Genomic DNA, 16,548 nt, shown 5'->3' with positions numbered 1-16,548 from the left:
AGGGGGCTACCCTGTAGATACAAGATAACTAAAGTTAATGCATAGCTGGCTAAAATTTACATTCCTTTGCATGGCAGCAGAGGAAAATGGGGAAAACTTTCTCTGAACTGTTTTTTCAGATGACTGGGGTATATATTTGGGTTTTTCTTACACGGATCTTCATTTCAAGAAATTTAGAAGGTTCTAATCATGCTATAGAGAAGAAAAAAAAGTCTTTGTTTATTCTGTATTTTTTTCTTCAGTGTATACTGAAAGTCATCCCACCAAGCTATATATTCAGACCATTTTTTTTCCTGAAGTGTGATCACAGACCTTTGAACCCGGTAATAACCTGATTAAATCTGCTTTGCTTCTTCCTCCTGCCATAAACTCTGTGTGTATTGCAGCTGAGAAGCACCAGGAAAGCCCTTGCTGGGAGCTGAGAGCAGGCATGCACATAGCTAAGGGAAGAACTGATTCTTACCTCGTCAGCAGCTTCGTGCTGCACGGCTTCACTGACGCTTGATGTGGGACTGCATCCTAGAGCTTGATGCTTCATTCAGGTGTGTAAGCAAGATCCCTAATGCTGCATGCTGTTTGTGAGCTGGGAGAGATAAAAACTAACATAAAGTAAAATAATGTTCCCAGTTATGTATGGCTTAATTTGTTACAGTCCTGTCACAGACTGCAAATAATTCTGCTTTAGTTGCATTTGTTTCTCCTGGGAAGTTTTTGCTGATGCTTGCATGCTTACCTGTTACCTACCTTAAATCTGACACCTACCAGTTTATGTGATCTAATGTTGTACTTTCTAGTATATAAAATTCTGCAGCATCAGAAAGATTCTTTCCGGAAAGACCTGAGAAAAGGTCAAGTTGCAGCTGCTGCTGCATATTCTGTCCTGGGGATCATTAAGAGGCAAACTGAATTACTTTTAAAAATTATTTCAAAAGCAAATACTGAAGATGGAGCTCAATGTGCAGGATATTGCAACTATAAAATCTGTAAGGTGCCTTGCAGTTAAGGGTGAAAACGCGCTGGAGCATCCTGCAGGCTTTCTGTTTGGAGAGAACAAATTACTAGTGTTGTTACTGATACTTTAGCTGCCTTTCTCTTAAAATGTGTGTGGAATAAATAGCAGAGGGGGTCTTCTCCCCACGCAGTACCCAAAATGGTTGCTCAGGCATTGGCTCTGTCATCACACACTGCCAGGGTGCCCAACCCAGAGGCACAGCCCTCAACGGCATAGACCATTGGGTATGGCAAGAGGAGGATGTGGTGTGGGCTCTCTTCTCCTGTCCTATACCATCCATAGCCCTCTAGAGCACACCTGGTTGATGATTTGGACTTTACCAATATTTGCATCTAAATCTGCTTTGTTCTTAGGAAAAGCTTAGGGCAGATATTCAGTCTCAGCTGCACTTATGGATTGCTCTTCCACTTGGTCTAATGTGAGTCCAAGCCTGGTGTGGGGAGATAGGAGAGAAAGAACTAACCCTGATGAAAGCAGAAGCATTAGGGGAACAGGGATCAGTTATTGCTGTTAGCTGGGACAGATAGAACAAGGAGCAAACAGCTAGAGGCATGGTAGGAAATACAAGAGAACATTGTAGAGAGTTGGACTGTACAACAGGCACTCACCAAAGCACTGTGCACTGCTAAATTTGATAGTTGTTGTTTGGAAATAGATGCACAACTGCTGCTGGGGAATATATTCAGAATGCTGCCGGATGTCCCTTTACAGCTCAGTCAGGGTAAACGTGAGTAATCCTGATCTGAAAATACTGGTGTGTGAAACTGCAGATTCTTCATCCCACTTTCTTCTAGCCAGAGTTTAGGATGCAAATCTCACACAGCTGGGGCATGGGGAACACCTCTGGCTAATCTGCGGTTTACTTCGTGATAGAAAGGGGCAGTTCTGAAATGAGCACAGCTGAATCATCCCACTGACCTACTACAGCAGCTGGTGTGGGCAAAGCACACAGCCTGCCCTGGGAACCCAAAATCCACATGTGAGATAGAGGAAGTGAGTGGCATTTAGCTCACTAGGAGTGAATAGCTCAATAAAGCAAAAGCCCAGAACCGGTAAATGACCAGTAAATGTAAATAAAGAGATACGTGCAAACAATTTTTTTTTTCTATGTTTTTTTTACTTTGTTCTGATTTGTTTTGTGTTCCCAGTATAGTCACAGGCTCAGGAGATGAGATGCATGATGGTCAATATACGAGTACCAAAAAAAAAAAAAAAAAACAAACCAGAGAGGTTGAGAGAAACCCTTCAGAGCCCAAACACCACTCCAAGGTTTTCTTTCTCAATCCAGAGACAGAGACAATCAATGGAAATTGAAAAAGGCTGGAGCTTCAGCCTTCCCAAAAGACAAGGACACCCGCAACAGGCGCACAAGGCTTAATCTAAGGTGCATAGTGCTGCGTTAGTTCTCATGTTTATTATTTTTATGATTGCATCCTAAAGCAATTGCTCTTTTGATCCGTGTTAGCTGCTGCTTGGGGAAAGAAAAATAAAGATCACATAGAAAATAAAAAAATAAAAAAAAAATTCTGGCTGAAGGCCAAAACTTCACAAGAGAAGGCTGAGGCCTAATGTGTTTTGTTTAAGGTCTTTGTTTCTGATAGATGTTGTCTGGATTAGGGAGGATGACTGCACTTTGAACAAAGCCGGCTGGGGAAGTCAGTTAGTCAAGTATTAACCCTCTGAGGAGTAGACTGAACTGTGCATGAGAAACATTCTGAGAAAACATCAAAAGTAGTGTAGATCTCTTCCAAGAAGAAGTACTGTGGCTTGTATTTATATAGGATAAGGTGGAGACAATTTGTTGTATACATGACTGAATGGGTAACTGTCCAGATGGGTAACTGTCCAGAACTCGTTTTCTCCCTGTAGCATACTTCAGCAGTCCCAAGGCTGAAACGAGCCTAATGTTCAGGAATTACTTTAGGGCATTAGCAGAAATTAGGCATTTAGTGTGATATAATTCATAGAGGTGAAAAAAAGATTATTGTAAGCCTGCTGGACGTGTTGTAATAATGCAAAGTAGGATTTCACTGGTGTAAACTGGGAGAGAAATATTGAACTCTATATTCTGCTTTAGAAAATGTTATTCTGAAAGTATTGTGATTAATATTCAGATACCTAATGTAAAAAAAAAAAAAAAAAAAAAAGAAAAAAAAGAAAAAAAAGAAAAAAAAAAAGAAAACTTTAAAAAAAAAAACAAACAACAAACCACCAAGGAAACAAGAAAAGAACCAGCTTATTGGGGAAGTGACTGTATAGCATGTGCAGGTGTTGTGCAAACAGTAAAGGAAGAGTTAAACACAGGCAGTAGAACAAAGTACAGTTTTATGCTTAACTTCTGGCCGGTCTTAGCTATAATTATAATATGAAAATGATGCTTTAAAAATGATTATGAAAATAAAAATCCTGCCTCAAAAAACAAAGATGGGGTCAGAAAAGAAATTCAGTAACAGCTTCCACCATTTGCTTGACCTCTTGCAGATCTTTCCCTTCTTGATGCATTGGTTGCAGCACAGGATGTCAGCTCTTAGCAAGCAACTGCCAAAACAGAGGTAACAGAATGTGTAATTGTTTAAAACTAACTGCTCACGTGTGATGCTGAACTGATTTTTGTTTTGTTCCCCTGTAATTCAGGGTGTTGTCATTTCAGGTATCAGACCTGAAATGGGAAAAGTCTTGTTGTTGCTAGACAAGCGGTTTAAAGCTGAGTTGCGTAACAATTATTTTTAATATCAGAGATGTGTGTATTTTTGACTTGCTAATGCTGTAGATGGTATTATAGGCTTAGCAGAAGTAGCCAGCAGGCAATATGGTGATCAGCAGCTTGCCTTCTGAGCTTGCCCATTATTTGGAACTCTAGTTGCGTTGCTGCAACTTGTTTGTGTGTGTACTGACAGCTATTACAAATGGTGAAATGAAGTCATTATAAAGTGTGCCCTTTCCAGAATGCTGCTACAGTCTCCTGTCCCTTCCAGGACTGATTTAAATTGTAGCTGGTTATGTAAAATGGACTCTTAAAGTATTGTTATTGGAAAGCATTAAGCTCAATCTTTTCAGAGTGATCAAGAATGAGATTCTTAATATGTTACAGTGAGCTTCAAGATCAAAGGGGAAATGCATGCATTTTGAATTAATGCACAGGAATTAATGCACAGGGACCCAGCCCCAACTCCTGCTGGTAAAGTGCTGGTTGTGTGAGATGCCTTAGGCTGTGGGTCCTGCTGAAAAACAAACAAACAAACAAACCACCAAATCAGGTGGAATTTTGGACATGTATAGGCATGTATTGCTTAGGCAGCTAAAACAGCAGTAACAAATGTGGCCAAATGACAGCAGAACAACAGTCCTCAACTCCAAGAATCAAATTGCAAAATCAGTGTTTTATTATTAGTGGAAAAACCCCTTTGCAGTAACTGTTTAAAGTACCTCATTCCATCACTGTTTAGGTGCTTCTAAGGACAGAGATACATGTTTGCCAAAAATCTGTCTGTCAATTTAAATTCCAGAAAGATTTTTTCCAAACTAATTTTGAAGAAATTTTGTTCTCAATTCAGAATAATAGCAATAAAAGGAAGGAGCTAAAATATGGTGCCATCAAATGGATGAAGAAGCTGTACTTTCAATTTGGTATTGGATTACTATCCAAGACTCATTGAATTACAGCATTGTTATGGTGTTATATTAAGGAATTAACAACCTCTCAAAATCTGGTATTGTTTATTAAAAAATGAGATGAAGTCAACTTCAATTTAAAATGATCTCTAGCACTGTTCATGCTTTATTTTGTGTCCAATTATTATGTTTAAACATGTTTTCCTAGAGGAATAAAATACACTCTGACGTGGAGTCTCCACTAACTTTTGCTTCTGAAGTCAAGATTCTTGGCTTGCCTTTTGCTCATTCCAACTTCACAGTGTCTGTCATGTCCTCTCTTGCAGTTCTCATGGCCATAAAAGCAGAACGTGGAACTAAAGGTTAAAGATAAATGCTTGAGTTTAACCAATACAGCTACTGTTGCCTTAAGGACTTACTTCTGAAGGCAGTGGTTGGATCATTCTGATTCAGAGGTAGGATGAAAATTATGTTCAATATTCATGCCTGAGTAAAAATTAAAATCGTTATACCTCTAGCACTTTGTCTTTCTGAGGACTTCAGATTGTCAGATCGGTTGCTAAGTGCAAGAGGAACGTAGTCTAACTGTTGGACTTTATACAAATGAGTAAATGTTCAATGGGTCGCAATGAGAATTTAAGACAGAAACTGCTCCATTAGTAACAGTACTCATTTGTGAAGAATGGAATGAAGAAGATCTAGACTCCTTTTTTGTGCTCTAATAAATATTTTCATACTTTGAATAATAAGGTTCAACTCCTCTGAGAACTTGCTTTAGATTTATGGTTGCTGAATTTACCTGGATTAGTAAGAGGTTTAGATTCCTCTTAAAAAAGGGATTTCGTTTGGGTATGTCATAGCAAATATATCCAAATTGCCAATCTATTTGTTAAAAAGGAGACAACAGCATCTTCTCTCTCTTTCTGGGAACAGTCCATTGAGAAAGTTCAGCAAAAAAGTGAGGAACTTAGTAACACTGCACTGTCAGGACTTGCCCAAGTGTATCAGCAACAAAAGGAAGGCTTGAGAAAGTGTGAGACTGCTGCTGAATGGGGTGCTGGTAGCAAAGGACAGAAAAGGCAGAGGAACTCAGTTTATTATTCCCCTTTATCCTCACTGGTAAAACTTGATTTCAGGAATTCCACACCCCTCAGACCAGTAGGAGCATCTGGAGCAATGAAGACTTTCTCTCAGTATAGAATATCAGAGCATTTGAATAAATTTGGATGTGAACAAGTCCATGGGAAACAATGGGCTACATCTACATGTGCTGAGGACAGATGACATTGCAAGGATACTCTCAAATATTTTTGAAAGGTCACAGTGATCAGAGGAGGTTCCTGAGGACGGGAAGAAAGTAAATGTCAGACTTAATATCAAGAAAAATGAGAATGTGAGCAACTACAAGGCCAGTCAGCATCACCTCAGCACCTGGGAAGGTGGTGGAGCAAATAATCCTGGAATCTAATATGAGTTGGAAAGAACCCTTAAAAGGTCATCAGGTCCAACTCTCCTGCAATGATGAGGGACACCTACAGCTCCATCAAGTGCTCAGAGCCCTTCCAGCCTGACCTTGAGTGTCTCTGGGGATGGTTTTCTGGGCAACCTGTGCCAGTGCCTCACCACCTTTATTGTAAAAAAAAAAAACTTCTTTCTTATATCCAATAGAAATCTCCCCTCTATTAGTTTGAAATCATTTCTTCTTGTCCTATCTCCGGAGTCTGTCTCCTTCTTTCTTGTGCCCTCCCCACCTCCTCAGATACTGAAAGGCCCCCCCCTCTTAATAATGAAAGCAATTCTGGAACCAATTTCAAAATATATTAAGGATCCAAAAAGGAGTGGGAGTTGTCAATGTGGACATATTGAAGGGAAAATCATGCCTGACAGACCTGATAGCCTTCTGTGATGAAGCAATTAAATTGATGGTTGAGGAGAGAGACGTGGATGTTAATCATCTTGCTTTAGCAAGGCTTTCAGTGCTGTCATCATAGCATCTTCATTAACAAGATGATGACAGGACAAGTGGACAGTGAGGTGAACTGAAAACTGATTGAAATGCCAGGCACAAAAGATGATAATCAGAGGCACAAGGTCAATAGTGGGGCCAATGCCATTTAACATCTTCATTAATAGTCCTTGATGTTGGGCCAGAATGCATTCTCAGCAAGTCTGCAGATAATTGCAAACTGGCAGGGCTGGTACATGGAAATGGCTGTGCTACCATTCAGAGGAATCTCAACAGACTGGACAAATCAAGAAGATGAATTTCCTAGAGTTTAACAAAGGGAAATGATAAATCCTCCACTTGGGAGTAATACCCCCACACACTGACAAATGCAAGTAAGTTCTGCCTAAGCTAGGGACCAAATAGTTGGGAAGTAACATTACAGAAGAGAACTTGGGAGTTCTGGAGAACACTGGCTTGAATATGAACTAGCAATGTGGCCCTATAACAAAGACAACCCAACAGTATCCTGAACTGCTGTAATGCAGTGTTGTCAGGTGGTTGAGGGGGGTGATCATTCACCCTATTCAGTACTGGAAAGATGCATCTGGAGTGCTGGATCCACCTCTACTCCACAGTACAAGAAAGATAGGGATTCAGCAGAACAAGTCCAGGAAAAAAAACACGAAGATGATTAAGGAAACAGAACATTTACTATATGAGTGGCTGAGAGAGCTGGCACTATTCATCCTAGTGAAGAGAAGGATCAGGGAGATCCTATTAATTCATCTAAATACCTAGAGTTGGGGTGAGTGACGGAAGAAGCAGCTAAACTCTTCTCAGTGGCCTCCAGTGAAGGTACAAGCTATATGTCATTCTGTGCTGATTACATAAAGTCCTTAAAAAATAAAAAATTTCTTACTCTGGTCAGATGCTGGATCGAGCTGCTTGGAGAGGCAGTGCAGTCTCTGTCCTTGGAGTTACTGTAAATGTGACTGGACACAGCCGCGGGCACCCTGCTCTGGCTGATCCTTGTCTCTAAGCAAGGGGTTGCACTAAATAATCTCCAGAGGTCTGGAGTTACCAAATGTTGTACAATTAGACTTCATAACTTAACATATGCTGTAAAGTCAAGAGTCTAGAAGCTCGTTAGTGGTTAGTACATGGGCAGAGCACTGCAGATCTGAGTCATGAGGGATCTATGCTGTTGTGCGTTATCTTCACCTTCTGAATTCTCCCTCTTATATTCTGCATCAGGTACGTGAAAACAGCTCACCTGAACTACTGTGTAGTGATGAAAAGCTGATAGCAGTATTCTCATAGTCTCTCTCTGATTTACCCATAGTGTCAAGCACAAGTAGAAGTTCTCTAAACTCATTTGTACGCACTGTCCACCCACAAACTTTATCTTGTTGTAGGTGTTGAGTCACAGACAGGTAGTTCTTGTTCAAGTCGCAACCTCATGTAAGCTGTGGGTAATAACAAAAGATATTTCAATCTCACTTTCAGTGATGATAAAGCTAAGGTACAAATAATTTCTTTACAGCAGAACACCCTCAGATCAGCAGAAAGAAGCAAACAACAAGTTCCATTTGGGAGTGCCTGCTGATCTGTTCTCCCAGCTGGAGCTGTCATCCTGCTCAAGAGACCTCTGGTGGACCATATCAACCAGATCGCTTTCGTCCACATGCTTGCTGACCTCGTCAAAAAGCACTCGAGAGGCCTGGAAGGTAAACAATAAGTTAAGAGATTATGTGTTGACACTGCCCAAACAGGTCCTATTTATCCAGCTGTACACTAAATCTAGCCCTTATTGCTGCTTCTATAACTTTGTGTGGTTCAAAGTCCTGCTGGCCTTTAGCATCACTCACCTTGTCTCCCTCCTTTTTGCCCCCAGAACAATATTAGAAATCTGTGTCACGCTGCTGCTCTCTGTTCAGAGAAAGCTTGAAGAGAAAGTTTACTTGCTGCCATTAGTAGCTACTTACCTGCACTCCCCTAGGAAACTCAGGTGCCTAGCATAGTTCCTAGAGATTTCTACTCCTCATGTTTTAGGTTCCAGCTGTTCCCAATCAGCCCAGGTTCAGGCAGAGGCTCTGCTGACTCCCTCAGAAATAAGGGTTCAAGTACAGGAATCACCTCCTTATTGCAGTGTGTACATGCATATGCACGTCACGAGATTTTCTCTATAAATGTTTTGGCCTCTCTTCTCTTTTACTCTGCAGATGCCTTTGGTCCACCAGACTCCAGTGGTCTTGGTCTTGATATATCTGGAAAAGATTTAATATTAGCTCTGATTTCTCTTACTATCTGCTGTTCATACTTTTATTGCTCTGTCACTGTGTTTTCCTTTTAATATATAGTTTGTGACTCTGGATTTTGGGTTTTCAGTTGGAGATGAATTCAACTTCTTGCTTCTGATAGCCTGTCTTGTGGTCACACTATCCTGTGTCTGCTTAGTTTTAGTGCTTCTCAAGATGTTAGCAGCTGTGCTGCATATCCTTACTATTTCAAGCTGCTCCTCTCTGTTTCCTTTTCACAAGTTTTGTCATGTCTGTGTCTCTGTTCTTTCTGAAGCTGGGTGTAGCCACTGTAATGCTTGGACTTTGTTAAACCTGGGGAATTCTGAATGTAAGCACCAGAACAGCAATCCCAATCATAAGTGGAGGATCTAGTGGAAGATCTTGCACACTAATGAGGACCAAATGAAAGACTCTTCCATGACTTCCTTGTCCAACTACTCTGTGAAATTACTTTTAATGGAGTCAATGATTGTTACCCGAAGTACAGTTTCTGCAGATTCAGCACTATGTACACTTAAAGCTAGCATTTCAGTCCATGCAGAGCCCGTGCCACCTGGGGGGCTTTTGCTACGTTCCTTTGATTTCAGTGATCACTAGCAAATTTCCCTACCTTATACTAGCTCGAGTGACTCTTGTGTTTTCCGTTGATTTTATGTCCTGGTACTGTGATGTCCAACTTGCCTGGTATGCAACTGCCTTCATCTAAAATTTCCTTCATTTTTTTTCTCTGTATTTTTATAATTTTTGTTGTTGTAGGTGTTCTTTCTTTCCTCATTTCCTATTTAAAAGGCACTCTGTCCATTTTCCACTCACTATTTCTGTACTCTAGCCTCTTCTGCAGTCAACAAAAGCAGAATTTCTATGCCTTTGCTCACGGCAAACTGCTGCTTCGCCACAACGGCTGTTCTTCAATTTATAGCACAGTCATATTCTTCATGAATTTAAGTGCCAGTGGAGTAGCCCTCGGTAGGTCCATCCTTTCCACACAAGCTCTTTTAATCTCAGATGTGCTCCACATCAATCTGAAATGTTGCTCTTTTTACCATTCTCTCAGTGACATTTTGAAAATTTCCTTCTTGCTAGTCACATACACAGAGCAGTGGGGATAGTTCTGTTGGGGAAGGTCTCATCCATGTTCTCCTCCAACAAGGTGAATTTGCCTCCAGAAAGGCATGAGAAAAGATAAACCACATCTTCCTTCCCCTTTTAGGGAATTGAGTCCCTTCCTCTTTTAGAGTACTGACACACTTTGCATGGGTAAGGACGAAAAGAGCCCCATCAATCTTTCATTTAATTTCAAAAGCCTTTCTACCCAAATGAGTTTTTATTTCCTTATGAACGTTGCCCAAATTATAATTGATGAACATCTCACCAAACTTTTTTCTTTTTTTGCATTAAATTTATTGTGTCATGAAATATTATTTTAGAAGCCAGATCCCATAAGCATATTATGAAAAATGATCTTACATTACAACAGAAAACAGCTTTTGAGGAGATACTGAATGTATTAACTGTCAGTAGAGCTACAATACTGAGGCACAGTTTCCATTAAAAATCTACTTTGTGGTGTCAGAAACCTTTACTTAAAGTGCTGCAAAAATGTATCATTTGACGCTCACTTCAGGGTCTTTAGCAATCCTCCAAATGTTAAAGCGCTGCTTTTATTATTTTGTTGTTCCAAGTGCACATAAAAATCCCAGCAGGAATCAGAGCCAAACCAAGGCAGGCAGAAGACATTCCCCACCACAAAGAGAGAAGTCGCAGGAGAGTGGCTGTGTCCACATGCCCTTCTTTGTCCTGTTTCTCAATCCCATTTCTAGTATTTCAGGAGGCCTTGTCTAATCTGAGTTTGAATATGCAGTAGGACAGAATTTGGCAGTCACTTTTGAGTAAAAAGAAGGCTCGTATTACAATGAAGGTTTGTAATTGCTTTTTATGAATTCTGGAAATTACCTACTGTGTTTCTGTGTACTGGGAGAAAGAACACTCTAAAATGCTGTATTAACATGAAGCATGTTGTTCTTTAAATGCTGAAACTTGAAGAGAGTAAGGATTCCTAACAGTAACAGACCCTTCAAGCCCAACTAAGAACTCACAATCTTGGAACGCATGCTAGAGGTTCGTGTAGCTTGTTAAAGAAAGGTAAAGAATATATAAAAATTCAGATTGTGTGGTTTCATCATACCCTGATTGTAAAAATGACCCTTTCATAACTTGTTAGAAGCGTAGGCTGCTGCAACAAGAAATCTAAAGAAACAGTAAAGAAATGCTGTTTTACTTTCTGTTCCCATTTTGATAAAAGCTAAATATTCATTAATATTTTAAAATTAACATTTTAAAATAATTAAGCCCGCAAAAGCCAGCAAATAGCCTAAGTGTCCGCAAAGAAAAGACCATCCAGGTGGACTTAACACAACAAAAAAATAACCAGAGTATTGCTTAAGCATTTCCTATGATCTCTCTGCACCCAGATCGGTTGCTGGATGCTTCATACATTCACTTTCAGTTTTACTGTTTGTTTTTCCATGGCCACATATGGAATTCACCAAGCCAAATGTTTTTTATGTGTCAAAAAAGAATCATTTGGCTTTTGGGCATACTTACAGTATTACTTGAAGTTCTCCGAGTTTCTGTTTCATTAAAGTACCTTTACACATGCCCAGGGCTGGTATTTTAAAGGGCTAACAGGCTCTCCACTAAAACCAGAGACATGTTTTAATACCAAACTTATAAGCAGAATCTAGGTAGGAACAAAATATTTTCTCCTCCAGCAAATCTCTCAAGCCCTCATCTCTTTTGCTTTGTTGTGTTTCCTGTGAAGGCCTGGATATTGCAAGCACTGATGTTGCAAGGTGGAAAAAGTAATAAACAACTCTTGTTCCCTGTTTGGATGTCCCAGTCTCAGAGTCACTTCTGAGGGGACCAGAGAGGGCAAGAAATTACCATCTCTAATGCCACTTCCCAGTCTTGGGAGATGCTGGAGGTAGCAAATCCTTTTCCAGCATTCCCTTTGTGTTCACTGCCACGTGGATGCTCTCAACCCAGCCAGAAAAACCAGATTATAAAGTGTTGATTGTAAAACAGGGAGGAAGTCTGCACAGGCAAAGTACCTATTAAGTGTGGTGAGCAGAAGTGAGATTGAGGTGGAGATTTATGGATAGACAGGTGTTGACGCTTTCTGCAGGTAATGCTATTGTTAAAAACATATGGGTGCTATAAACATATGGGCATGAAAGCAAAAAAGATATCTGTTGATGAACAAGAAAGACTGCTAGAAATAAAAGGCTCTTAGTCATGATGTTGGCACCTCCAAAGGCTTTTTGATTGTAAAGGCAAAGTCGTCTGCTTGGAAGCAGGAGGAAAGGCTGCTGTGCATTGGTGTCAACTGTTGTAGAGTCTCCCTGTACCTGAAGTTCTCTATTTGTTACTCTCTAGGAATGCTTGAAATCTGCTCTGCTGTGTATGCTGCTCTGCAGTGAGCTGTAGTTATGGATAGGAACGGGAAACGTTTGCGGTTTGCAATTCAGAAACTGTTCACCTGTTATGCTGCAAGTAGCATTCAAATAGCAGTTCACATCAAATGCAGAAGCCTCATCCATAATGCCAGCATGAATCCTTTTAGAAATACTCTTCGACACTGCATTAATTTTGATAAGCTTTGTACAGATCGCTGTAGAAGATTTTTAAAGGTTATCATATGACACAAGCACAGATATTATTTCCTGTGCTATTTCCTCCTCCTATAGTGGTTTGTTGACTGGCCTTGTTGGCTTTATTGGTTTTGTTTTCATTTGCAGAGTAACCATCCCAGGTACAATCATCTACCTTGAGGAATTACTTTCTCATTCTCCTTTGCAAAATCTGGTGTAATTAAAACAGGAAAGACGTCTCTTCTATAGATGAGAGACACGTTATTTAGGTGGGAGGGCAAGCGAGTTCAGCAGAGAGAAGGCTGTTTGAAATACTGCCTTTGAAAGCTGGCTTCCTTAGGAAGAGATGTGCAGGAGCTAGGCACTGTCAGTAGTGGGGGGGGGCTGGGGGGGGGGAGGGGGGGGGGGGGGACAGGGAACAGTGTGGCATCAGATTGCACAGCATTTGATTAGATGAATCGCACAGAGTGCAAGCCCACCAACGGGTTAACAACCACAATTTACTTAGCTTTTAGCTGGTCATTTCCACAGAGTATTGTCCTGCAATTTTTTTTTAATCGTAGTAGATGGATAAAAAAGAAACAAACAATAAAGTATGTGTTTCTTTTTAATGTCCTTGATAGAAAATATAGTAAAACTACTGTATATACAGTATATGGTTTTCAGTAACTTTGTTTTTGAACTTCTGTTATCAAAGCAGAGCCGCCTTAATTGTGCTTGTTCAGTAAAGCAGGTGTACAGATCTGAGTCTGTACAGATCTGAATCCTCACCTGTCTGCTGCTTGGCTGTGGAAGAAGGGAACTATGCATTTTGCTTTGTGTTCAGTAAGTATGCACTGCATGCTGTTAGTTCTGAAGCTAAACTCCTCTCCATTCTAAAACTGGGTTAGTCAATTATTACATCAAAAATAGCAAGCAGGCGGGAGGGTTCATGGGGATGCAGTGTTCACACCCACCGTTTCTTGTTGTGATGTTTTATCTAAGAAGTGGCACACCACCTCACCAATACGTTGCAGTTTCAGTTGCTTGCTTTTATATCAGTGGGGAATTTCTGCCTCCTACTCTCTGCGTAGAGACACAAGCGCTCTGCTCTTCCAGAAGACACTTTTGCATAGCAGAGCCTCAGTTTTGCTGCAGCTGTGGAACCTCTTTCTGCCTGAAACCAATTTTTAGAATAGCTCCTGCCCTTGCAGCCAGGTCTGGCTCTGCAGCTCCCAGCAGCACGGAGCACTTGCTTGCTTACAGATGCCTGGTTTTGTTCACCTCTTTTGGCTCAGTTCCTGGTCAGGCAACACCCTCAGTACTGCCTTCCCTGGGTGGCCGGATTCCTGCATGATAGGCACATCTGAAACACATAAAGCTGGCTGCGTGCTGCCCTTCCCAGCTCAATGAAGACCTAATGTTTCTCTCCCTGAATGACTTCTCCTCTAAGTCTAATCAAAATGGATGTTTCATAGCCAAAATGTTTTTTCCTTGCAACTTTGCAAGTGCTTTCTTGCACAGCTGGGGTTGCAGCCTTTCCAGGTCAGCAATGAATCACTGAATCTCAGGCTACAACCAGGCACAATTTTATTTCACATACTTTCTGTCGGCTCTCCTTCTTTCTCTTCCCCCTCCTTCGTGCCAACTGGTCACCCTTCTCTTTGTGCTTTTATTTTTGGTTTCTGCAACTTCCTGTGCTCAGCATCATCATTTTCTCAGCAGCAGCTATTTCAGCTGCTCCCAGCCCCATTTCCTCCCCCTTCCCTGGCACAACTGGATCAGCTCACTGCAATTTTAGCTTCCAGTGACTTGAAAATGCCAAGTCTTAGAAAGCACTGAAGCAAATGGGACCTGTGGGGATGGAGTATTGGCATGGTTTGTGGGCACAGCCTGTTGGTGCATCCTATGGGGATGGCTTGTGGGCACGCTGGGTGTTGGCACGTGCTGTGGGGACACTGTGGGCATGGCAAGTGCTGTCAGAAGGGCCCTGCAGTCCTCACAGCGCAACGCAGCCCATGGCCATGCTGCTGCAAGGACTAAAGGGTGGCATATGCAAACTGTGATGTGACCCACTTTCCGTTCTTTTACTTCGACATCTGCTATTACTGGTGCTCCTTTTCTTCTATTGTTTTTTAAAAACTTTTAACTCTAATAGCCATATTAATGAGCCCAGTTTTGTCAATTTTTCACTCTGTCCTCTTGGAATTTTCACTTAATTTCCTTTCGTCTTTAGTTACTTTTTTATCACTTTTCTTGGATTCTGTTGGAGTAATTAAGTCAGCTTTTCCTTTTTTATTATTTATTTTCCTCAATTTTGCAAGGCTTTTTTTCTCACTCTACTTTTCCTTTCCCTCTTTTTTTTTTTTTTTTTTTTTTTTTTAACTCATTCCCTTCCATTTCCCCCTCTACTTATTTTTTTTCTCTCGTCTCCCCAAGCCACTTCCCTTGCCCTCTGCCCAGTTCCCGCAGCGACAGCCCCGCTCCGTCCCGCACGGCCGCGCCCCGCACCGCCCCAAACTCGGGGAGGCAGTTCTCCTGACAACAGGTGACGCGCGGCGGGGCGGACCAATCGCAGGGCGGCCGGCGGCGGGGCGACGCTCCGCCACTTCCAAGCCCGCTGTGCGCGTCCCTCCGCGGGACCATGGGGCGGCCAGTGGGACGCTGCGTAGTCGCTTGCTGCTTCGCCTGGCTGCTTGCCTGCTGCGCTGCCCGCAGGGATGACGCGGGTAAGGCTGGGGCCCACTGGGCGAGGAGGCGCCGCGGTGCCATTTTCCCGGTGCCGGGCGGGACGGTGACAGCGGCCGCTGCCCCGCTCGTCCCGCGGGGTTCCGAGATCAGAGCGGGTCGGAGGGCGTCGATCAAGAGTTTGGGCGGCTAGTAGCGGAGCGATGCACCGAGAGAAGGTGGATCGCTGCCCTGCTCTGTCCAGGAACGTCGTGGCAGAGTGTCAGCGCGTTTTTAGCTATGAGTTTTGCACGCACAGGCGGGAGGAAGAGATACCCAGACCTCCCGAAAGCGGCTAGGAGCGCTGACCCGCGGCAGGCGGTTGGTGGGCAGCGCTGGCGCTGCGCGGGGGCACCGCGCCCCGGGACGGTCCGCGTCGGAGCGCTGCGCGCAGCGAGTTGCTGTGCAGGGAGGTCTGATGGGGGAACAGAAGCTTCTGTGGGGAAATTTTTTAAAGCGAAGTGGTTTTCTTCTGGATGTAAGAATGAAAGTTTGATGGGAAGAAGTGAAAGAAAAGCGGGGAGAAGGAAAATCCGAGGGGAGGCGCGGGGCACGGTAGAAGTGGAGCGGAGAATGAAAAGCGAAAGGGAGGGAGCATGTTGGGGAAGCACAGGGTAGAAAGGGCCCGCAGCGCTGGTTGGCTGAAGCCGGGAGTTAATGGGGAGGGTGGGTTAAAAAAGCGTGAGCCTCCGGCCCAGGCGCCTCGGGACTCCGCTGTGCGCTCGGCCGGCCCGGTTCCGCAGGCTGCTTGGCACTGCTACGGTGGAAAATTCCCGGTGTACTGGGAAGTAGTGGTAAAATTCACTGAATAACAGCGCTGAGTATTTTCCTTGCCATTCAGCCAAGCCTATTATTAAGTCATATTTAAAAAAAAAAAAAAACGCAGCAGGAATGCGATTGTCGGTGAATGACTATGAGGGACGAAGCGCTACTCAGCAGATTCCTCCCTTAAACGCCCGAGTAACAGCCGTGCGGGCTCGGGACGGCACAGCTCCGGCTGCCGGCTCTGTGCTACGGGGCCGTCCTGTGGCTGCTGGGGAATGCTCGGAGACCAGCCTGTCTGTAACAGTTGCTAGCATTGCTTGTTAAGTGCACGTTGTTGTTAGATGTGCTCTGGGCTCTGTCGAAACAGGGATTGATCCAATCTGTACGTGTTAAAATTAGAGTCATTTTCATTGACAGAATCAGGCTTGGAAAACAGCTTTACTTTGTCCCTTCATTTTGTATAGATTTCTGAAGAGATTTGTTTATTTTTTTTTCCTGAGGTAAAGAATACTCACTAAGGACAGGAAAATCTGCTTACTGGAAGCTGCAGCTTAC

The 16,548-nt window shown here is 42.6% G+C and overlaps 1 protein-coding gene across 4 annotated transcripts in view; it reads left to right on the top strand.

The window, feature by feature from the left end:
• Positions 1–393: 393 nt before the first annotated feature.
• Positions 394–16,548, top strand: part of LY75 (lymphocyte antigen 75) — a 56,422-nt gene continuing 40,267 nt past the window's right edge. Inside the window, exons 1-3 of one of the 4 annotated variants that reach the window (XM_052675459.1) lie at positions 394–542; positions 4,951–5,079; positions 8,116–8,299. In XM_052675459.1, the coding sequence (XP_052531419.1) occupies positions 8,257–8,299 (43 nt within the window). In that variant the 5' untranslated portion in view covers positions 394–542; positions 4,951–5,079; positions 8,116–8,256. Of the gene's footprint in view, positions 543–4,950; positions 5,080–8,115; positions 8,300–13,102; positions 13,348–15,061; positions 15,231–16,548 lie in introns of those variants that run through there. The other 3 variants (XM_052675460.1, XM_052675456.1, XM_052675458.1) reach the window with 3 other exon arrangements.

The sequence above is a fragment of the Tympanuchus pallidicinctus genome, unplaced genomic scaffold (assembly GCF_026119805.1).
Source record: "Tympanuchus pallidicinctus isolate F22 unplaced genomic scaffold, pur_lepc_1.0 scaffold15, whole genome shotgun sequence".
Taxonomy (NCBI): domain Eukaryota; kingdom Metazoa; phylum Chordata; class Aves; order Galliformes; family Phasianidae; genus Tympanuchus; species Tympanuchus pallidicinctus.
Note: the sequence above shows the minus strand (reverse complement) of the source record. Positions and strands in the feature narration are given on the sequence as shown.